The sequence below is a fragment of the Leopardus geoffroyi genome, chromosome D1, assembly GCF_018350155.1.
Source record: "Leopardus geoffroyi isolate Oge1 chromosome D1, O.geoffroyi_Oge1_pat1.0, whole genome shotgun sequence".
Classification (NCBI taxonomy): domain Eukaryota; kingdom Metazoa; phylum Chordata; class Mammalia; order Carnivora; family Felidae; genus Leopardus; species Leopardus geoffroyi.
The window spans coordinates 104,852,051-104,875,802 of NC_059329.1; the positions used below are offsets into that span (position 1 = coordinate 104,852,051).

The following is a 23,752-nucleotide window of genomic DNA, read 5'->3' on the forward strand; positions in this document are numbered from 1 at the left end:
CTAACCCAATATCAAAGGATTGTCATAAAGGAAGATCACCATTAGGATTCCATGTTCTGAAAAACTGAATGCAAGAAAGTAAATTCAGAAAAAACTATAAGGGGATTGGTACTTTAGTATGTTCTAACTGGAAAGTGGCTAGAGGCTGTCACATCAGGATTTTCAATTTAGGGAGACCTGATCTTATCAGGAAACACCAGGGGCACCTGGGTGGCTCAGTCAGTTAAGCATCTGACTCTTGATTTCAGCTCAGGTCATGATCTCACAGTTTGTGAGTTAGAGAGCCCTGCATCAGGCTGTGCACTGACAGTGCAGAGCCTGCTTAGGATTCTCTCTCTCTCTCTCTCTCTCTCTCCCTCTCTCTCCCTCTCTCTCTCTCTCTCTCTCTCTGCCCCTCCCCTGTTCATGTTCTCCCCCCCTCTCAAAATAAATAAATAAACTGTAAAAGAAAGAAAGAAAGAAAGAAAGAAAGAAAGAAAGAAAGAAAAAGGAAAAAAGGAAACACCAGAGGATGACAAAGGAAAGTATATAAATGAATACAAATTTTTCTCCTCCCTTCATGCAGGTCCTTGCATATGACAGTACAGATCTTCCCATGAAGAGATGGAGTCTGTTTTCTTATCCTTAAATATAGGCCATCTCTGCAGTTTGCTTAGGTCAATGAGAGATTAGCACACATGATTCTGCAAAAGTTTAAAAAACATTGTGAGTTAGAGAAGAACCAAGAGTCTGTCAACTGCCAGCTATGTGACTGAGGTCACACTAAATCATCTAGCTTTGGCCACCCCACCAATTGACCACAGATGCAGAGAAAACCTGGCTGGTAAGAGCTGAGCTTGACCAGACCAGTAGGAACACCCACATGACCCATGGAATTGTAAGCAAAATCAAATGGTGATTGTTCCACACCATTCAGTGTTGAAGGGGTTTGTTCACAGATAAAGCTAATAAAATCCGGTGGCAAAAACAAAGTGACAACCTAAACAGCCACTATATACTTCAAGAGGTGGATTACTGATTAATTCTGAGGGCCTGAGAGCTCTTGTCCCCTACCTCCTGAAGACAGAGAACTAGAATGAATGTTCCTAATACTCATTTATTTGGGAAGGAAAATGTCCTCACAGATCATCTAGCCCAGCCTGATCAATGTGAATATATGGAATCTGAAACTAAGAGAGAGCACATGACTTGTCCAAGGTCACGGTGAGGTTCTGACTGCACTAGAACTACTGGGCAGGTCCTCTGACCCCCAGTCCTGGAAATTTTACTCACTAACCTCGAGATCTCGGCCAGTCCTGATATTCTATGACTCCATGACGCTGTGGTTCTATAATTCCAAGACAAAGCACAACAATGCCAGCGCTCCAGACAGCCTTGGAACAGGAGAAGAACATGGTCTAGACTGAAGTAACAAGAACATTTTTTCATTTTAAAATATCAACTACACCATAATGGATTCAAACTCTGCACACAATCCTGTGTTTCTTGTATTTCCTCCGGAGATCACTGTTTCCAAGTTCCAGTCACCAGAGTTTATAGCCACAACCTATGAATCTAGTGGCCCTTTTCCAAAATCACTTACCACAAAAATGAAAACCTTAGGGGTAAGTAAGATCTGCCCTAATGTATACTCTACTGAGGTGTGTTAGGGACTGAATGTTTGTATTTCCCAAAATTCATAGTTGAAACCATAATTCCAATGTAATGGTGTTTGGAGGTGGGATCTTTTCGGGGTAATTAGTTCATGAGGGTAAACTCTCATGAGTGGGATTAATGCCTTTATAAGAAGAGGTCAGGGAGGTAAGTAGCTCTCTTTCCACCATGTGAAGTTACAAAAGAGAAGTTTCCAGCCTGTAACCCAGAGGGGGTCTACGTCAGAACCCAACCTTGTGGCACCCTGCTATCAAACTTTCAGCCTCCAGAATCATAAGAAATAGATTTCTGTTGTTTATAAGCCATCCAGTCTATGAACCATGGGCTTAATCAGCCACCTCATCAGGGTATTATAGATTCTATTACTTTGTTCAGAAGCCTAAACTAAGATGGGGGTTGGGGGGGGGGGAGAAGAAAGAGAAAAAAATATTTGGTGGTGCAATGTTTCAAGGTAGGAGCTAATTCCAACTTTTATTTCCATTCAAATCAGGAAGTGTCACATTTCTAAACCAACTATGTACAAATTTCTATGTAGAGGAAAAGAATCCTCTGGGCTTTTGAAGGTCACAATTAAAGTAAAAATCTCCAAAATGACCAACTAGGAGTTTTTTCCTAGTCAAGTTCAGAGAAAAGGAAGAGAAAATCAAGTAGAAGTCAATAGATCATGCTCTATATCCCGGGTTACTGAGTTGTACGGTTTTATATTTTGCCAATCAGAACTCAGAATTCATTTTGATAACATGATATGGTATTTTTATATGTGGGGCTTTGGATGTTGGATGTTTAACCAACTGAGCCACCTAGGTGCCCCAGAAGTGATGGAATTTTAATAAGTAGAAATGAAGGGAAAGGAAGAAGGCAGAATTTTCTAGATAGAGAAAGCACTGTGAACAAAGAGCTCATGGTAGCGTAGTTTGGGAATGGCAAAGAAGAGCTGGGAGAGAGCAAATTAGACTTGAAAGATTTAAGGGGATTGACTAAAAGACAAACAAACAAAAAAGAAATAAGAAAAATCAGGATGGATAAATACACTGCGGTACATCCACACAAGGGAATGTGACTTGATGGTCAAAATAAATAAGCCATCAAGCCATGAAGAGACATATGGAGAACCTAAAATATGCATTGCTAAGTGAAAGAAGCCAGCCTGCAAAGACAACAAACTATATGATTCCAACTATGTGACATTCCGGAAAAGCCAAAGTATGGAGACAAAAAGATCAGTGGTTGCCAGGGGATGAAGGGAAGAGGTAGGGTTGAATATGTGGAGGGCAGGATGTTTAGGGCAGGAAAACTATTCTGCACAATACTATAATGGTGGATACACACCATTGCACATTTGTCAAAAGCCGCAGAATGTACAACACCTAGAGTGAAGCCTAATGTAAACTATGGACTTTGATTGACAGTGATGTGTCAGTGTTGGTTCATCAATGACAACAAATGTACCAGTATGGGATGTTGGTAGTGGGGGAAGCAGTGGGGGAAGGCAACAGGAAATACATGAGAACTCTGTACTTTTCATGCAATTTTGCTGTGAACCTAAAACCACTTTTAAAAGTAAAGCCTCTTAATTTAAATAAAATGGTAAGTATGGTAAATTTTGTTATGTATATTTTATCAAAACTGTTTGAAATGTGAAAAATCACCTTTAGGAACTAACTGGGAGAGAAAAGGAAACAACCAGGAAGGTAATTTGTGGAGACCTAATTGCCAAGAATCTTATATCCCACCCCTACTTTGATTTTACAATAGAGACAAGTAGCTTCCAATCTGTGAAACCAACAAATTACCTAAGGAGCTTTATAAAATACATACATCAGGTCCCTGGGCCTTGTTCCGGAACCACTGAACAGCGATTTTGAGGGTGGTGGTGGTGGTTGAAATCTGTAATTTTTTTTTTAAATTTTTCTTTTTTTTATCGTTTTTATTTATTTTTGAGACAGAGAGAGACAGAGCATGAACGGGGGAGGGTCAGAGAGAGAGGGAGACACAGAATCGGAAGCAGGCTCCAGGCTCTGAGCCATCAGCCCAGAGCCTGATGCGGGGCTCGAACTCACGGACCGCGAGATCGTGACCTGGCTGAAGTCGGACGCTTAACCGACTGCGCCACCCAGGCGCCCCTGAAATCTGTAATTTTTAAACACTTCTCTGAATTGGATGACCACCAGATTGGGCAGCTTTGTTTCAAACAATGTTGGGCAGCTTTGTTTCAAACGGATTGGTTCTGTCTCGCTATCCTACTTCAGCACTGACACAACACTGGAATAGAGAAAAAGGAAGCTGGTGCGGAAAAGCCAGGCAGGAAACAATTTTAATAGTTTAGAGGATGGGCGGTGGCTATTGCGTTGAACTTACTCAAAGGAACCTGGACTTGAGGAAAATGATCTCATTCACAACTCACCTACTTAAAGGTCATAGTTACCATGGGAGTGAATGAGATTACTCAGACCGAGAAGACAGACGGAGAATAAGAGGGCAGAGAAAACAGACTCACACACGGTACCCCTTCCATTCTTTATGTCACGCTCACCCATCTTCCCTAGCAGTTGTTAAACCCTGGCTTTATTTGTATTCATTATTTGCTTTATTTTTAATTTTTGGAGGAATCTCCACACTTTTTTCCATGGTAATACATCCCCACCAACAGGGCAGCACATCCTCACCAGCATTTGCTCTCTTGTCTTTTTGATGATAGCCATTTTAACAGATGTGAAGTCCTATCTCCTTGCGGTTTGGAAGTGCATTTCCCTGATGCTTGGAGTTTGACATGGACTTCTCAGCCTCACCTGGAGATTCTACTCACTAAGTATAGGATACAGGATACAGGGCCTGGGAGTTTTCATCTCTAATTCCCAGCAGATCCTAATGTTGCCAGTCCATGGACTACATTTTCCAGAACACTGATTTAGATCACTTTACCTATTACAAAGTATCAGATAAAGGGATCAAGAAAACACCTGGGAGTATCATAAAAGGGCTTCTGCTATCCTTCCCTTATTTATAAGGAAGGTAATTGCCAAATCCTTTTAACCAAAAGAGGATCATGCACTTTTTGAAAAGGGAACCTACCGTCTTGCTTCCTCCTCATCATGACTTTTCCTCTATTTACAGGCTATCCAGATCCTGTTTGGACTGCTGAACTTTTTCTTTGGAGTTGTTTTCCTTTTTACCCTTGAAAACCCATACCCAAGGTTCCCCTTTATATTTATTTCAGGATATCCATTCTGGAGCTCTGTTTTGGTGAGTATAGGCAATTGAGTTAAATTTGAGGCCACGCCAACAGGAATACTAGGGAATTCTTAATTACAAAATGAGCTGCATTCAGTTGCATGATATGCTTTGAAAAGTTAAAATAAGAATCAACTTTGTTGAAATTTTTTCCCCATTAATTCATCAGAATTGCTGATGTTCCATCACTGGGCCTTGAAGTTCCTGTGGGAACATTTCCTTGGATCTTAACATTATTTGTCCATTAATTCCTTCAAAATAAGTTGCCATCTTTATAAGCCGGACACATAGAGGAAGGCAATGAGGATCCAGAGGTTAATAATACATGGACCCTCACTATGAAAGACGGTATGAAGTTTCCTCAAAAAATAAAAAATAGAACTACTATATGATCCAGAAATTCCACTTCTGGAAATATATCCAAAGGAAATGAAAACCCTATGTTAAAGATATATCTGCACCTCCATGTCCGTAGCAGCATTATTCAAAACAGCCAAGATACGGAAACAACTTAAGTGTCAATCAACAGATGAATGGATAAAGAAGTGTATATACATACTTGTGTGTGTGTGTGTGTGTGTGTGTGTGTGTGTGTGTGTGTGTATTACTCAGCCATAAATAACGAAGAAAATCCTGACACTTGCAATAACATGGTTAGACTTTGAGGGCATTATGTTAACGTGAAATAAGTTAGACAGGGAAAGACAAAAACTGTACAATCTCACTTATATTTAGAATTTAAAAAACCTCATAGAACTAGAGCTCAGATTTAAGGTTTCCAGGGGCAGAGAGTGAGGAGAGAAGGGATGGAGGGAGGTGTTCAAAAGGCACAAACTTCAGTTATGAGATAAATAAGCATAACTTCAGTTATAAGACAAATGTACGACAGGATGACAGTTAACACTGCTGTACGATACATATAGAATTTTTTAAGAGAGTCAATTCTAAGAGTTCTCATCACAAAGAAAAATATTATTTTTCCTCTTTTTCTTTCATTTTTTTTGGGGGGGTTGTATCTATATGAGATAACTGATGTCAAGTAAACTCATTATAATCATTTCACACTATGTTTAAGTCATATCATTATGCTGTACGTCCTAAACAGCACTGCATGCCAACTATATCTCAATTAATCTGGGGGGGGGGTGGGTAATAAACAAACAAAAAGAGTAATACATGGGCACTTCCTTCAAAGGGCTCTCAGTTTACCAAGAAAGCAAACATGTAAACAGGTCATTTCAAGGTACTGGGATTAATGATACCACAGAGGGTGTAGAAAGTGCTTACAGAAGTCGAGATGAAAGTAAAGGAGGGAATTCTTAATTAGAATTTTTTAGAAAAGTCAAGAAACTTTTTAGAAAAAAGTTTTAGAACTTTTTAGAAAAGTAAAGAAACAGAGGTATCTTTGAGCTGCACAGAGACATTTAATCACATTTCATAACATTCAATAAACATTATTTTGGGACCTAGTATAGTGCCAGAGAAGAGACAGTGTGTGGGAATTCATAGAAAAAGCAGTTCTCAGTCTCGAGGTCTCTCAAGTGGAGAGTAGGATAATTACCATATGGTGTGATGAGTGAGAACAGACACGCAAGCTGCCTCTAGAGGAAGGGCACCCACAAAAAGGAGGGGAGACTTCCCAGGGATACTTCCAGTCTCATGGGAGTTTTAAAGGGCCAGTGGTTAAGCAGGAGGAGGGCACACACAGAGAAAGGGAGTGGGGAATGGCTGGGGGTAAGGGGTAGGGATATCTTGCTGCCAAGGGAGAAGGGACACTTTCTATTCTGAGAACTGTAAGAGTTCAGCACAGAGAGTGAGGGTAAGAGGTGAGGCTGAAGAAATACCAGGCAGTGGGGCCAGAAACTTAAAAATGGGTGTGCTGCAATCCCATCTGCAGTTTCTACCAGGTAATGATGCTACCATGTATGACTCACCTCCATGAAAATCCTGGGGATTTTTTTCAGAATGCCCAGCCTATTAGCTGGGAGAACACACTGGATCGCAAATGGGCATGAAGGATGTTTCTTTTTATTTTTTTAATATGAAATTTATTGTCAAATTGGTTTCCATACAACACCCAGTGCTCATCCCAACAGGTGCCCTCCTCAAGGAGGATGTTTCTTAAAAGGATCACAGAACCTGATCCTATTGGCTGTGAACTGATTTGACACCAATGTGTCGTGATATCAAAGCTGAGTCCACAACAGCTGTAAAAGGAAGATGGATGAGAAAACTAAAGCCCAGTGTTCAAATAGATAGTTAAGACTAAAGCTACTTTCTAGTTCAGTATTTTGTCCGCTACTCATTTGTAGATAGTCACCTGAGGCATCTCGCTCACTGCTTTGAAGATCATAGGAATTAAGAAGGCATGTACAAGAAACACGGAGAGGTCTGTTCTCTGAGACCTCTTTAGCATCAGCTAAACAAGCCCATCACTAAGATATTTATTCTTTTTAATAGTTCATTAATTCTGGAGCCTTCCTAGTTGCACTGGAAAGAAAACCCACAGGAAGCCTGGTGAGTTAGATTTCTCCTTTCCTAAAAAATGTGTAACATTGAAATAATTAAGTCTAGCCTTGAAAATGAATTTGGAAAAACTTTAAACCACTACAATTCCACAAACTGTCAAGTACTGATACCAATTGATGGCATTTTGGATTTTTTTGTCCATGGAATCATAAAACACTAATGCCAGAAGAGTTTTCTTTTCTTTTTTTAAAAAAATTTTTAGTGTTTATTTTTGGGAGAGAGAGAGACAGAGTGCAAGTGGGGGAAAGACAGAGAGAGAAGGGAGACACAGAATCTGAAACAGGCTCCAGGCTCTGAGCTGTCAGCACAGAGCCGACGTGGGGCTCGAACCCACGAACTGTGAGATCATGACCTGAGCCTAAGTTGGACACTTAACTGACCGAGACACCCAAGCGCCCCTAGTGCCAGGAGAGTCTTCTAGGTAATCCAGTTTCTTATTTATGAAAACACTGAAACATAGAATAAATCCCCAAGTTCCTAAGCCAAAAGGTAAAATGGGTCTCAGCATTTCAGTGACACACTCAGTCATTCTTTTTGTAAGTATTTGTGGTCCTATCTCCTGCCAGACATTTCAACAGGCACGAGTTTATTAGCTCACATGACAGGCATACCGTGAAGACAATCTAATTAAACCTTATAAGCAAAAGTTCAAATAAATAATATAGTGTTAATGAGTGTGAGATTTTAACTTACAGATAAATTATAAGTAGAATATTTTTACTTTTCTCAAAGAATCAAAAATGTGAGATATTAATTAACAAGCCAAGAAAGTAATTCCAGCCCAGGGTGTCCCCTGCAGGTTTAAAGTTTGGGGAAGAACTAAAAATTGCAAAGAAATACAATGTTTAGTTAGAGTCATGAAACAAAAATGTAAGTAGGTCATGACTTTTACCAGGGCATCAAAATGCAATGCAAGGTGACAACGCCTAAGTCCCTTTTTGTCCAGTGTGCACTCCTTCCCCCAAGTAAGTGGGAGTTAACTCGGGTACAGATCATGGAGGACAGAAGGATTTTTCAGAGCTCCCTGGATCCCATTATTCTGTGGCTGAGAACCCGAAACCCGAAGGGATGAAGTGTCTCACAGATGATCACACAGCTGCCTAGTGGCATTGCAATGCTGTGACTAAAACCCTCTCCCGGTCTTCCCACCGCTGCTCTGCCTATAGCCTGAGTGTTATGTTCATCTCTTTCAGGTGAAGACAACCCAAGCAATGAATTCTCTTAGTGCCTTGGCAGCAACAGCTGGAATTATTCTCATCGCACTTGGTCTCGTTCTAGATCAAAACTACTTTTGTGGCCATGAAGACACAAATAGTCGGTGCCGGGCCATTAATACCCTATTCATTGTAAGTATGCCACATTTTTACAGTAAGGGATAATGGGGGTAATCGTAAAGATTTATTAGCACCCGATCAGCAAAATCTAAATAACATTGTAGACACATGTATTGTCTTTTATTTACGAACATTTACAGAAATAATAGTATCTTATAGGTTATACCAGGCATTGTGGAATAGAAAAATAAACGCATTACAACCCCCACCTTTAGGATTTCACAGATGAGTAGAGAAGGTAAAACATGTACCAATGAGTGTAATATAAAAGACCGAGTGTTACAAGAGGAAAACTACAGGTAGAGCAGTTCGGTAGTAATTCATAGCCCTAGAGGTACATTAGAATCACGAGGGGAATGTTTTTATGGTTTTGGTTTTGGCGTTAATATTTAGTCTGGACTTCTGACAAAACATGGTATACATTGAAAACAGGGATTTACTTCTAATCTTTCCAAAACACCACTAATATTAGTTTAAGGTAATGTAAAAGATGTAAATCTACAGAAAAAACAGTCAACAAGACCCATCAAAATTTGCAGAGAAAGCTGGAAAGTAATCACCTGAGGAAAAGGGAGTCCTTACAGAAGTAAAATATGGTGGGGCACTTGGGTGGCTCACTAGGTTAAGTGTCTGACTTCGGCTCAGGTCATGATCTCACAGCTCATGAGTTCAAGCCCCACGTCGGGCTCTGTGCTGACAGCTTAGAGCCTGGAGCCTGTTTCAGATTTGGGTCCCTCTCTCTCTGCCCCTCCCCTGCTCATATTCTGCTTCTCTCTCTCTGAAAAATAAAATTAAACGATTTTTTTTTAAAGTAAAATATTGCGGTGCCTGGGTGGCTCAGTTGGTTGAGCGTCCGACTTGGCTCAGGTCATGATTTTCCGGTTTATGGGTTCGAGCCCTGCGTCGGGCTCTGTGCTGACAGCTCAGAGCCTGGAGCCTGCTTCAGATTCCGTGTCTCCCTCTTTCTCTGCCCCTCCCACACTCATGCTCTGTCTCTCTCTCTCTCTCAAAATAATATAATAAATAAATGTTAAAAAAAAATTTTTTTTTTAAAAGTAAAATATGGACATTGCAAGAGCAGACATCCTTCCTCATCTTTTCCCTGTGCTTAGAATGAAAGCATGCATGGGGCACCTGGGTGGCTCAGTCGGTTAAGCATTCGACTTTGGCTCAGGTCATGATCTCACGGTCTGTGAGTTCAAACCCCGCATCGGGCTTTGTGCCAACAGCTTGGAGCCCGGAGACTGCTTCAGATTCTGTGTCTCCTCTCTCTGCCCGTCCCCTGTTCATGCTGTCTCTCTCTGTCTCAAAAATAAATAAACATTAAAAAAATTTAAAAAATGAAAGCATGCAGTTTTTCATCATTAGGTATGCTGTCGGCTGAGGGTTTTTTATATGGACTTGATCAGATTGAATAAGTTTTTTCTCTTCCCAGTTTGTTAAATGTATTTACCATGTGTGTTGAATTTAGTGAAATTCTTTTTCTAGATCTACTGAGACAATCATGAGGTCTTTGTCCTTTATTCTATTATTATGCTGCATTGCACTGATTGCCTTTTTTGTCTTAAATAAACCTTACATTCTTAGGATAAATCCCACTCAGTCATGGTATATAATCCTTTACAAATGTTATCAGATTCAGCTTTCTAGTACTTTGTTAAAGATTTTTGCATCTATATTTATAAGGGATACTGGCCTATAATCATCTTTTCTTGTGACGTCTTTGTTTTTTATGTCTGGTTAATACTGGCATTATAGAATGAGTTGGAAAATATTCCTTCCTCTTATACTTTTTGTTAAACTTTGTGAAAATTGGTATCAAATTTTCTGTAAACGTTAGGAAGACTCACTGGTGAAGTCTCCTGGGTCTGGGTTTTTCTTTGTGAGATGTTTTTACAATCACTGTCATCCATGTATTTAGGTTTTCTATTTCCTCTTGGATCAGTTTCAGGAGCTTGTCCCTTATTGTCGGCCTGAGTGAATGAAGAAATATGACAATACTGATTTTCAAGGAAGGTTGCCATGGTAATACTGTGTATGTAGGGTTGTCTACCAATAACCTAGCACCTTGAACTAGCACAGAGGAGTTAAAATAGCCAAGATGATAAGCCCATCGTCATCAATGGCATCTGTCATTTTGAAGGGGGAATAATTTTGTTCTGGTCATCTTGAGCAGAGGAAGCAGCCTAGTTCCTAATTGTGAGGAGCACAGGGCCACCTGTGCATTAGCTGTCCTAATCTTTTAGACCATTTGCTTCCATGAGGTTTCTAGATTATAGCTTGGATGTCTATAATAAGTGTGGTAGTGGTGGTGGTGGTGGTTTCCATAAGATCTTATGAAAAAAGACTCAAGTGTACTCTTTCCCTGATGGTATTTCCAAAATAACCAATCCCCTGCCTAAGGTCACACAAAAACGATTAGCTGGCTGGCAAGGGAAAGTAGTCCACATCTGTTTGGGGGGGGGGGGGGCAAGACAAATTTTATAACCAGTTATCAGAAAAGAAGTTATATAATTCACCGAGATATAACACAGAATCAATTTCTGAGGATTTAGTCAATGATTACCAGGAAGTAAGAAGATATCAGGGACAGCAAAGGCCTTAGAAAATCTACCCCTGCCTGCAGATACAAGGAATCAGCAGCCTCCAACAGGTGGAATATATGAAGAAGAGTCTCTCCTACAGCCAATTTCCTACACATAGACAAGACTGGAAAAGGTTTCTCACAAGTTTTTACTAAGCGATCCAAGATAATTGGTCCTAGAGAGGATACTGGTCAAAAAGACATTTTACTCATTAGTCCTGGTGGCTGAATAAGAAGACAGAATTTTAAATCTATAATTATTCCTTCCCTAAGATTTATTCTTTTTTTTAGTGTTTATTTTTGAGAGAGAGACACACAAGAGTGAGAATGAGGAGGGGCAGAGAGAGGGAGACACAGAATCTGCAGCGGGCTCCAGGCTCTTACCTGTCAGCACAGAGCCTGACGCAGGGCTTGAACTCAGGAGCCGTGAGATCATGACCTGAGCTGAACTTGGACACTTAACCAACTGAGCCATCCAGGCGCTCCCCCACCCCATGATTTATTCTTATAGATACACAAAAACATAGATAAAAGGCAGATTGGAAAACAGGATGGTTAGTGGCAAAGCTTTGGCAGACTGTCTTTTTCCTCCCCCACCAAGTAAAAAGTAAACAAGAACAAATGTGAAGGGCTAATGAAAAAGTCCTGGGAGACCTGATTTCTAGGACAAATAAACACTATTCAATAAAAAGTGCTAGACTCCCCTCATCAACAGGGATGTGCAAACCCTGCACAGGGTTGCTCAAACAGATTCAGTGGAATAGTCACTAAATGAGTCAAAGGACCAGGACCAAAAAGGTGAGGGGTCTGGCTAGACCTCTCTGGGGGTCTCTGTGGCTGTCTGGCACCTTCAAAGACCACCAGGAAAATCAAAGGCAGTTAAAAGCTGAATGTATTAAATCTGCTAATCAAAGGAGAGCATAGGGTCTCAGATGCAATAAGGGGGAAACAGAAAAGAGCATTTATAGGCTTTCATCAGCTGGAGTAGTCACAAGGTAATTTTAGGGGAGAGGAACAGTAGTCTGGAAAGGATCTGTTCAGAGTTGCAAACTAGAATAGTTGCAAGGATAGTCAGTGGTCTAATTTTTGGAAAACATCAATTCACATGGAATTACCATTAAGACATTTCTCTGTGGTCTTACCTTGAACACAAGGCTCTGAGAAGCCTTATGTTAAAACCTTGAACTTAGATATTTGGTCTTGCATCCATATCATGCTTTGGTGCACTTCAATTTGCTGAGTCAAAGTACAGTTACTTTTCAAATCATGGTTTCCTTCCATGATCAATTCTTAATAATCTTAACTAAAACTAAAGACTATGAAAATTACCAAAAGGAAAAAGTAGAAGCCACTGGACTAACAGTTAACTTCTCAAAAGCAACAATAAAAGCCAAAGACCGAACGATACCTTCAGTGTTTTGAAACAAACAAAAAAATACCAACCAAGAGCCTATCATTCATGGCCCATTAAAACATCTTACAAGAATGAAGTGAAATGAAGTCTCTTCAGAGACACAAAATTCAAGCTTGTCTCCTGCAGAGCAGCATTAAAGGAATAATAATGAACTCCAAGTACAAAGAAAATGATAGCACAATGAGACACAAGAAGGAAGGAAGAACAAAGAATGTGATAAACACATGGACAAATACGAGTGAAGGCTGCTTGTGTAATACAGCAATAATAAGATACACTGAGATTAAAAATAAAGTATTTAAAATACCAGTCAGGGGGCGCCTGGGTGGCTCAGTGGGTTAAGTGGCTGACTTCAGCTTAGGTCATGATCTCGTGGTCCATGAGTTCGAGCCCCACGTCGGGCTCTGTGCTGACACCTCAGAGCCTGGAGCCTGTTTCGAATTCTGTGTCTCCCTCTCTCTCCGATCCTCCCCCGTTCATGCTCTGTCTCTCTCTGTCTTAAATATAAATAAACATTAAAAAAATTTTTTTAATTAAAAATATAATAATAATAAAATACCAGTCAGAATTAACATGTAAATAGAGAAGGGAGCAAATCGTGTTTTTGCTATTTGAGTTTGCTAAGGGCCTGAGTTTTCCCTGAGAAGAGGGTGAAGGTTTGAAGAACTTTAGACTTTGATATGTTTTAAAACTTAATGGTATCATCAAAAGTAAAAAACTAGCTCACAGATTTATTTTGTCTACTATTCCAACAACAACAGAATACACATTTTTGTAACACACACACAAAAAATGATTATATATTGGTAAATATGACAATTTCAGACTAATACCAAAGGTTGAAGTCATAGTGTATGTCTTATGCAATAAAACCATAAACAATGATTTAAAATAATTTCAAAAGCCCCTACGTGGTTTGATATGAAGAAGTGTGCTTCAAAGGAATTATCGGATCAGAGAAAAAATTAAAATATAAATCCAAACATGTTCTGAAATGAAAGCTCAAAACCTTGAGGGCAGAAGGTAGAACAATACTTTAAGGCAATTCATAGCTTAGAAATGTAGATACTATAAATTATGAAACTTTGAAAAACAATGGTCCAAACATTAATCTCAGGGATTAAAGGAGAAAAAAGTTAGCCCAAAGAAAGAAGAATAAATTAATATATAATGACAAGAATGGAAATTAGTAAAAAGGAAATCATGCATACATTAGAAAGGAGTAAAACAGCCAATGACTGGTTTACAGAAAATACTCATAAAATATACAAATCCTTGGGGCACCTGGGTGGCTCAGTCAGTTAAGTGTCCAACTTCAGCTCAGGTCCTGATCTCACAGTTTGTGGGTTTGAGCCCCGCATTAGGCTCTGTGCTGACAGCTCAGAGCCTGCTTCGGATTCTTTGTCTCCCTGTCTCTCTGTCCCTCCCCTATTCATGCTCTGTCTCTGTCTCTCAAAAATAAATAAACACTAAAAAGAATTTTTAAATATACAAATCTTATTTCAAAACATTTCCAGCTGTTTGAATATACATGAAAGATACCACAGCCGCCAGGATTTGAAGTGCAAGGATCGTGTAAGAATTGTACACGTTGAAGTAAACCCAAAATGCTCCATCGCATTCCTCCACAAGTTATTTGCTGACTCCTACGTGTAGGATGCAAAGCTCAGAAGCCAAGTTGATAGGAAGCTAAGAGGCTAAAAGGCCAAGAATAGGTTTCAGCAGTCATGCAGTGCTGGGGACATACACACAAACTGTTCAGAGTCCACCAACAGCAGTGGTGGAGTCTAGGAAACACCCCGAAATTTCACTTCTGAAGAAAGACTATACCCTAGAACCAAGGACAAAAGAAACAGATCAGCCATCCCACAAAACTGAAATCCATCCTTGGAATTATTCTTATCAAGGTAACCTTCCCCTAATCTGTCTGATGGAAGAAAATCACATCATCTCCAGAGGAAGACAACATAATTTAGAATTTCTACCATTTTTTGCATATTACGTTTAAGTGTAAACAAACAAAAACCAGACAGAACCACTCATGCCAGAAGATAGGACATCCCATTCAAAGAAATAAAGGTAAACTTCCAACTGACTTTTCACTTGGAGGCCTGATAGAGGCCGCAGGACAGCAGAATGACATTTTTAAAGTGCCGAAATAAAATAACGCGTGGAATTCTATGTCCAGTGAAAATGTTCTTTAAAAGTAAAGTTGAAGTAGAGATATCAAACCAACACAAACTGAAAACAATTGGCATTGGCAAATTAGCCCTGAAGAATATTGAATCAGTAATCAAAAACCTCCCAAAAGAGAAAAATCCAGGACCAGATGGCTTCGTTGGCAAATTCTACCAAACATTTAAAGAAGAATTAATACCAATCCTTCTTAAACTCTTCTAAAAGGTGGAAGCATCCAAATTCATTTTATAAGCCCAGGAATACCCACACCAAAACCAGACAAGTACACCACAAGAAAATGGCAAGCCAATATCCCTGATGAACATAGATGTAAAAATCCTCGACACGTTATTAGCAAACTGGATTCAATAGCATATTAAAAGTATTATACACTATTATCAAGTGGTGTTTATTCCAGGGATGCCAGATTCAACATACACAAATCAGTCAATGTGATATACCACAATAACATAATGAACAATAAAAATCATATGACCATCTCAACAGATGAAGAAAAAGAATTTGACAAAATTTAACATGCAAAATTTAAACACAGTTTAAATTCTCAACACACTGAGATAAAGAAACCTATCTCAACATAATAAAGGCCATATATGACAAGCCCACAGGAACAAGACAAGGATGCCTACTCTTAACACTTCTATTCAACAAAGTACAAGAAATCCTAGCCAGAGCAATTGGGGGAAGAAAGGGAAAAAAAAATGAAAAAAAAAGAAGAGGGGAGGGGAGGGGAGGGGAGGGAAGGGAAGGGAAGGGAAGGGAAGAGAAGAGAAGAGAAGAGAAGAGAAGAGAAGAGAAGAGAAAGGGAGAAGTAAAAATGTCTCTGTTTGCAGATGACATATTATACACAGAAAACCGTAAAGATTCCACCAAAAAAACTATCAGAACTAATAAAATGAATTCAATAAGATTGAAGGATCCAAATACAAATATATAAAAATAAGTTGCATTTCTACATACTAATAAAGATCCATGAGAAAGAAATTAAGAAGTCACATCTGCAATTGCATCAAAAAAGATAAAGTACCTAGGAATAAATTTAATCAAGGAGGTGAAGGAACTTGAAGACACTGATGAAAGAAACAGAAGGCACAAATAAATGGGAAGATATCCCCTGTTCATAGATTGGAAGGGTTAATATTGTTAAAATGCCTATACTACCCACAGCAACCTGCAGATTCAATGCAATCCCCATTAAACTACTGATGGCATTTTTCTCAGAAATAAAAAATAATCCTAAAATTTGCATGGAACCACGAAAGACCCAAAGAGCAGAGCAGCAATCTTGAGAAAGAAAAACAAAGCTGAAGGCATCACATTTCTTGATTTCAAATGTACTATAAAGCTATGGTTCTCAAAAACAGTAAGGTATACAAACAGATACATAGGTCAATGGACTGAATACAGAGTCATAAATAAACGTATGCACGTATGATCAATTAATTTACAACAAAGGAGGGGAGCCTGGGTGGCTCAGTCAGTTAAGCGTTCGACTTTGGCTCAGGTCACGATCTCGCAGTTCGTTGGTTCAAGTCCTGCGTCAGGCTCTGTGCTGACAGCTCAGAGCCTGGAACCTGCTTCGGATTCTGCCTCTCTCTCTCTCTCTCTCTCTCTCTCTCCCTCTAGCCCTCCCCCACTCATTCTCTCTCCCTCTCTCTCTCTCTCTCTCTCTCAAGAATGAATAAATGTTAAAAAAAATTTTTAAAAATTCACAACAAAGGAGCCAAGAATATATGATGGGGAAAAGACAGTCTCTCCAATAAATGGTTATCAGGAAAATTAAAAGGCCACACACAAAGAAATGTAACTAGACCACTATCTTACACCATACATAAAAATCAATTCAAAATAGATAAAATCTATCTATTTTGAATGAATAGAAAGATCATTCAAAATAAAGACCTGAATGTAAGACCTAAAATCATAAAACTCCTAGAAGAAAACATAGGTAGTAAACTCTCTGATATCAGTCTCGGCAATGATGGTTTGGATTTGATACCTGAGGCAAAAGCAGCAAAAGCAAAATAAACAAGAGGGGCTACATCAAACTAAAAAGCTTCTGTAAAGCAAAGGAAACCATCAATAAAACGCAAATGCAACCTATGGAATAGGAGAAAATATTTACAAGTCACATATCTAATAAGGGGCTGATATACAAAATATATAAAGAGCTTGTACAACAGAAAAAAAATTAAAAAGTGGGCAGGGGATCTGAATAGACATTTTTCTAAAGAAGACATACAGATGGCTAACGAGTACATGAAAAGACACACTATATCGTGAGTCATCAGGGAAATGCAAATCAAAACCACAATGAAATATCACCTCACATCTGTTAGAAGGCTATTATCAAAAAGACAAGAAATAACAAGAGTCAGTGAGGCTGTGGAGAAAAGGGATCCCTTGTGCACTGGCGGTGGGAATGGACATCGGTGCAGCCACCATGGAAAACAATACGGAGGGTCCTCAAAAAAAATTCAAAATAAAACTACTATAGAATCCAGCAACTACACTTCTGAGTATGTATACGAAGGAAAAGAAAACACTAACTCAAAAAGATATGAGCCACCTTCATATTCTTTGCAGCATTATTTACAATAGCCAAAGCATGGAAACAAGCTAGACGTCCATGAACAGATGCATATGTGGTTCACTTACAATGGGATATTATTCAGTGATGAGAAAGAAGGAAAGCCACCTGTCTGTAACAACACGAATGGACTCTAAAGACATTATGCTAAGTGAAATCTCCATCCGACTAGATGGAGGAAAACAAGTCCTGTATGATATCTCTTACATGTGGAATCTTACAAAGCCAACTTCATGAGAACAGAGAGTGGAATGGTGGTTACCAGGGGCTGCGGGGTGGAGAATTCGGACAGATGCTTGTCAAAGAATACAAACTTCCAGCTAGAAGATGAATAAGCTCCAGAGGTCTAATGCACAGCAATGTCAATATTACTAACAATACTGTATTATATACTTTAGTGTTGCAAAGAGATTAGATCTTAAATATTCTCACCACCAAAAAAAACCCCAAATTGATTATTAGGTGACATGATGGAAGTAATTAGCTAACCAATGTGGTGGTGACCATGCTGCAATATACAAGTGTATCAAATCAACATATTGTATACCTTAAACTTACACAGGCTTATATACCAATCATAACTTAATTAAAAAAAAAAAAAAAGTAAGTGAAAAGGCAAGGCACAGAATGGGAGTTAATCTCCTCAATACATCTATCTGACTGAAGACCCATATCCAGAAAGTATTAAGCACTCCTGAAAATCAATAATAAAAAGACAAAAAAAAAAAAAAAAGAGTAGCACTTGAACAAGCTCTTCACAAAGAAAGACATGCCAATGGCCAGTAAGCATGTAAAAATTTATTCAACATTATCAGTTATGAGAAGAACGCAAATTCAAATCACAATATTTGTATGCACACCAGAATGACTTTAATTACAAGGACTGGCAAAACCAAATGTTGGCGGCAGGAATGTGAAGCAAATGGAATTCTTATACATTTTTGGTGGGAATGTAAAATGGCTCAACCACATTGGAAAACTATCTGGCAGTTTTTATGAAAATTAATCAGGCCTATTTTATGTCTCCACAATATATATAAGAATATTCACAGAAAATCTATTCTAATAGTAAAAACTAGAAACAATTCAAATGTCTATCAACAACAGAGTGGCTAAAGAAACGGACTATTCAAACGGCAGGATACTACTAAGAAACAAAACAGAGGGGCGCCTGGGTGGCTCAGTCGGTTAAGCCTCTGAGTACAGCTCAGGTCATGATCTCCTGGCTCGTGGATTCGAGCCCCGCGTCGGGCTCTGTGCTGACAGCTCGGAGCCTGGAGCCTGCTTCAGATGCTGTGTCTCCCTCTCTCTCTGCTCCTGCCCCGCTCATGCACAGACACACTCTCTCTCTAATATAAATAAACATTAATAAATAAAATAAAATAAAATAAAATAAGATAAAATAAAATAAAATAAAATAAAATAAAATAAAATAAAAACCATGTGACTCTAAAATAAACAGTTTGTCAACCTATACTCACACCACGTAGACACGGTTGCAGAACAGAATGTGAACCCTATGATCTTCACACACTTTCACTGGCAGAACACTGCGTGTCCAGCCTCTGGGCTCCCAACAAAGTGTATGTGCTGTTCGTGCTCTTTGGTGCCAAGATACAAAGCATTTTAAGGGTCTCTGGCAGTTACAAAAAGAACGAAGATGGTACTATTAGCCTATGCTTCGATCTGTATGCCTTTTTCGACATGTTCCTCTTTTTTCTGGGCCCTGTAGGGTTTTCCCCTCTCTTCTTTCTTTCCTTTTCTATTTTTGCTTCTATTTTTTTTCCTATTTCTTAATCTTTCTCCTTCAACAGACTACTTTTTTGATATCATTTTTTATATTGGTATATATTTATAAAATGGAGGCTTTCCTGCCTATAATACAGAAAATGTATTGTTTTGTATGACTTTCTCTAAGAAAATAATACGCCGTCCTGCGTGTTAAAATGGCTGTATATTCTCATGATCTTGCACTAATTTGCTTCGTAGGCACGGGATGCACTTGAGACATGTGGGAGAGCTTTTCCCACCTGGGCATTTCTACCTCACTGTCATCAGAAAAATCATTATTGTGCTAATACCATGATTCTCCATTTTTTTCCTTCTTCTTCTTTTTCTTCCGTTCCAGGGAATTTTGATTATGTTGATGGCCTTCAGCGTTATTGAATTATTCATCTCTCTGTCGTTCTCAATTCTGAAGAGATGCTTTTATTGTTGCAACTGTGACTAATGGTGCTGAAGCGTACTGTGGGAATAAAGATGTGTTACGATCTTTAGGTGAGTTCCTCCTCACCTCCTAAAGAGGCGAGTTCCGTGTGGGAGAAGAAGCCAGCAGGAACATAGAACCTCAAGGCTGGCAACTGTCTGAAGCAAAAGGGGAGTGACTTCAGAGGGTGGGCTCTGGGAACATTCTGGCTAATAAAACACATCCTTGCCAGGTCCTCCTCTCCCTCAATCACATGGTCACCTTGCTGTCGCCTCCTGTTATTCATGCATCCACTGAGCAACACAGCATGGCCACCGTACAAACAGAGAAATGAGCCAAAGCCCACGGTGTGGGGGTGAGCAGGTCCGTGACGTCTCCCGCCGATCTCTCCAAGAGACTCCACCTAACGGCTCCTTCTCCATGGTTGTATGGAAAAATGAGGTGGTCTGGAAGAATGGCTCGACCCACACATTTTACAATGATCCTGCAAGGTCATTAATGTTAGCCACTCATAATAACCAGAACAGTTAACAATGAAGGTATATATCAGTAAAAGCCACTAGAGCGGTCCGGGCACTATGCTAACTGTTTTAGGTGTGTTACTCATTGAACCTCACAAAAAGTCTAAGAGGTGAATGTTACTGTTATATTCATTTCATGGGCCAGGGAGCTGAAGTCAAGAGAGGGTAAGTGAAGTGCCCCCGGTGACAAAGCCCACAATGTCAGAGCCATGACAGCAACAGGTGGCCTGGCTCCAGAGTCCAGGGTTTTGATCCCTACACCCACGTACCAACGTCCCTTAAACTCTTGGCCTCAGAACCCCTTTACACTCAAAACAATTATTCAAGACCCATCACACATAATACAAGTAACATTTTATTAACACAACATTTTATTAACATGATATTTTTTCCAAAAGAAAAAAGAAAATTAGTGTGGAGAGTGGTGCTGCTACATAGTTTTACAAATCCTCTTTTTTTTTTTTTTTAGGTTACTTAACATTATTTTATTTTTATTTTTTAAAGGTATAGTTTATATACCAAAACAATGCACACGTTTCATGTATACGTATTCCCTGATGCCATCCCCATACCCAAGGTACTCAGCATATCCATCACCTCTAAAAATGTTCCTGTGCTTTTTTGAGGGTTTTTTGTTTGTTTTTTGTTTGTTTTTTGGCAAGAACACTTAATGTGAGGTCTATTCTCTTCACATATTTTAAAGTGTACAATGCTGTATTAGTAACTAAGTACTCTGTTGCACAGATCTCTAGAACTTACTCATCTTGAATAACAAAAACTTTATACCCATTGAGAATCAAATGCCCATTTAACTTTACTGCACATTCAAATCACCCGAGCAACTTTTATAAACGCCCCCCCCCCTTAATGCACCACCCCACCCCATAGCAATCAAATAAAAATGTGGTGAGAGCTGGGCATCAATAATTTGTAAAGATTTCCAGGTGGTTCCAGTGCAGAGCTTCTCTCTAGCTTAATGGAAGGCAACTGGATTGTGGTAACTGCTTTCGCAGCCCGTCTGATGTGATGGCTCATGTTCTGTGGCCTGTGGAGAGACCGCTCTAAACTTGTGGAAAGGGGAACTAAGGTCTCAGTATTATTATGAAAGCGATCTTGAGGTCACAGACCCCCTGAAAGAGCCTCAAGGACGCCGGGAGATTCCCAGGCTGCATGCAGAGACGGCAGCCTTACACTGCATTTCCTTCCGCTGACACTATCCGCCAAGTACTGGGGATCTTCCCTCTGTCTTTCCACCTGTCAGGACAGCCCTCTGGGGGAGCTATGTGGAGCCTGCCCCTTAGGCATGCGAACCGAAGCTCAAAGCGGTTGAGTTTTCTGAGACTACAAAAGGGAGTAGGATTTAGAACCAGGATTTGAATCAAGACGCCAAACTCCAAATCTCATCATCCTATGCTGCTTTCGGCGCAGAAAACGTTTAGCATATGCAAAGAAATACACGATCAGGTTTTCGTTTCTGCCATAAGCTGGAAGGAGAAAGGCCTATGCGTACATGTGTGACGGTAGGAGACGGGGGAGCAAGATTCTGATGAAAAATAGTCATTTTATTTACTTAAAATATCTATTTCCAGTGGAGTCATGTTCTGATGAAAACTAGGTGGCAGCCGAGTAAGGCTGAGATGTGTGGATGTATGAGATCTATTTAAGGGTGGGAACACCATCGCCTAACGGTAAGGGCTTTTAAGTCAGAACCAGGTCTCAGTGTTAGTTTTGCCATTTAAAGCTTAAGGACTTGAACAAGTTACTTAACCTTTGTGAGCTTTGAATTCCTAGACTAAAATGCAACAGTAATACCTACCTAATGGGGTTGCCGTGAGCTTTAAATGAAATGTGAACTAATTTAACCAGAGCCTAGAAGTTAAAAATCGCATCGTAAATGGCAGGATTTCTTTCAAATGTGTAATTGAGGGTTTCTTGCTTTCTCAACGTCACATTTCATCACTTATGTGACTCGGGGCCAGTTTCCCTCATTTCCTGAATGTTCGTCTCCACAATCCTAAAACGGAATCAATACTACAGGTGTTATACGGACAGTGCTTGGCATATAAGTAGGTGCTCAACTAGTAGTATTTGCCTGTTAAAAATATAAAGTAGTTCCTCGGATCAGAAGGAAGACCTCGCAAACTCCAAAGCTCTTACACACTTGAATGTACGTTTTCCTTTGGTATCAGTGATTTACAAACACAACAGTGACATTTTCCAAGTCATAACCAAGATCTATTTTCAGTAAGATCTTTAGTTTCGCCTCTCAGGAACCCTGCTTCTCCCTTACCAATTCTCTGAAAACGAAACCCTCCAACACCAGATAATTCGGGGTCCCCGATGCCTTGCTGAGCAGCGCCTTGTCTTGGGGAACACACCATAATATTACCTCCTGATACTGGAGAGAGCATTGTGATAATCATCTGGAGGGGGAGAAAGAACCAAAACAGAACCACAATCTCTCAACAATCAGAAAAACTAGCCCTGCTTTCAAGGGACGTGTAGTAAGGCTGACTGAGTAAGGCAAGGACAGATATCATTGTGCTGTAGAATGTAGTTTTCATAGGAGAGGCAAAATGTCCCAAGGATTAAAAAAAAAAAAAAAAGTAGAAGTGTTAAGAGGTGGGGGGATAAAAGGAAGGCAAACTGAACTAAATTAAAGTTTAGTTAATAAACTTGTGTGTAGACTTGAAGAAAGAGACCATCATCAGGAAGCAAGAAAGCCACTAGGTAATGACAGGAGGTTGAATTCAGAGGGGGAGAGATTTTAAATGGGTGGCAGACCCAATATCCTCAAACATTACAGAGAGAAAAAAAATTATGGAGCAAGTGCTACCGACAAATCCAAACTGTGGTGGGGATGTCGACACACTCAAGCACTGAAAGGTCAATCGATCCAAACCAGCAAAGGTAAAGTGAAAGTTTGTTTGTTTACGCAGAATCAAATTCAAGTTTATTCAAATTCAAGTTTATTTATTATAGAGCCGCCTAACTGATCTCACTGACCACCAAGAACAGGGTAGCAAACACTCTAAGCCAGACGTGGGCAGAACAGGGCCGACACGAGAAAAGGATGTGGAATTCAGGTTGTGCAAACCCAGTCCGAGCCTCACTGATGCCATACGTGAGCAAGCCCGGACCCTGTTTCCATGCTCACTGAAATGAAGGTGCGCTCCAGTGACCACCCACCGTCCTGGACTCCGGCCTCACGCCTCCCCATCATCCACAACTCCGATGTCACGTTAATGATCGTCCCCGGCACCAACCGTTCAAGCAGTTCAGCGGATCCTCAGACCCACAACCAGAATCTGAGATGGATGGTGGAGCTTATGGTCCCACTTCCCTTCTACGAAATTTATGGGAGGTGACTGCGTGCCTTTCACGTGTGGACACTGATGACAGCAAGTCCTCTATTCAAATGGTAGCCCGTTCCACTGACGACCTGCTTCAGTGGTGGGGAGGTGTTTGTTTTTATGTTGCACCCAGACCAG

General features: G+C 39.9%; 2 protein-coding genes across 5 annotated transcripts in view; one reads left to right on the forward strand and one right to left on the reverse strand.

The window, feature by feature from the left end:
• The window catches only part of LOC123601759 (membrane-spanning 4-domains subfamily A member 4A-like), a 172,149-nt gene that overhangs the window by 125,460 nt on the left and 22,937 nt on the right, over positions 1–23,752 (reverse strand). Inside the window, exon 1 of one of the 3 annotated variants that reach the window (XM_045485377.1) lies at positions 19,016–19,114. The exons of the other annotated variants lie outside the window; for them this stretch is intronic. The gene's annotated coding sequence lies outside the window, so the exon portion shown is untranslated. Of the gene's footprint in view, positions 1–19,015; positions 19,115–23,752 lie in introns of those variants that run through there. 3 annotated transcript variants of the gene reach the window in all.
• Positions 1,338–19,808, forward strand: MS4A5 (membrane spanning 4-domains A5). 2 transcript variants are annotated; one of them, XM_045485383.1, is made up of 5 exons: positions 1,339–1,604; positions 4,768–4,896; positions 7,345–7,401; positions 8,607–8,759; positions 19,663–19,808. In XM_045485383.1, the coding sequence occupies exons 1-5, from the start codon at positions 1,452–1,454 to the stop codon at positions 19,762–19,764; spliced, it is 594 nt and encodes a 197-aa protein (XP_045341339.1). In that variant the 5' UTR covers positions 1,339–1,451; the 3' UTR covers positions 19,765–19,808. The 2 variants fall into 2 exon arrangements, with proteins under 2 accessions (XP_045341340.1, XP_045341339.1); XM_045485384.1 differs by lacking the exon at positions 7,345–7,401 and having other exon boundaries at positions 1,338–1,604.

Coding starts and splice junctions, on each gene's coding strand:
- MS4A5 (XM_045485383.1), top strand. CDS start 1,452: ATGGATTCAAACTCTGCACACAATCCTGTGTTTCTTGTATTTCCTCCG. Junction 1,605..4,767: donor CAAAAATGAAAACCTTAGGG/GTAAGTAAGATC, acceptor CTCTATTTACAG/GCTATCCAGATCCTGTTTGG. Junction 8,760..19,662: donor CCATTAATACCCTATTCATT/GTAAGTATGCCA, acceptor CTTCCGTTCCAG/GGAATTTTGATTATGTTGAT.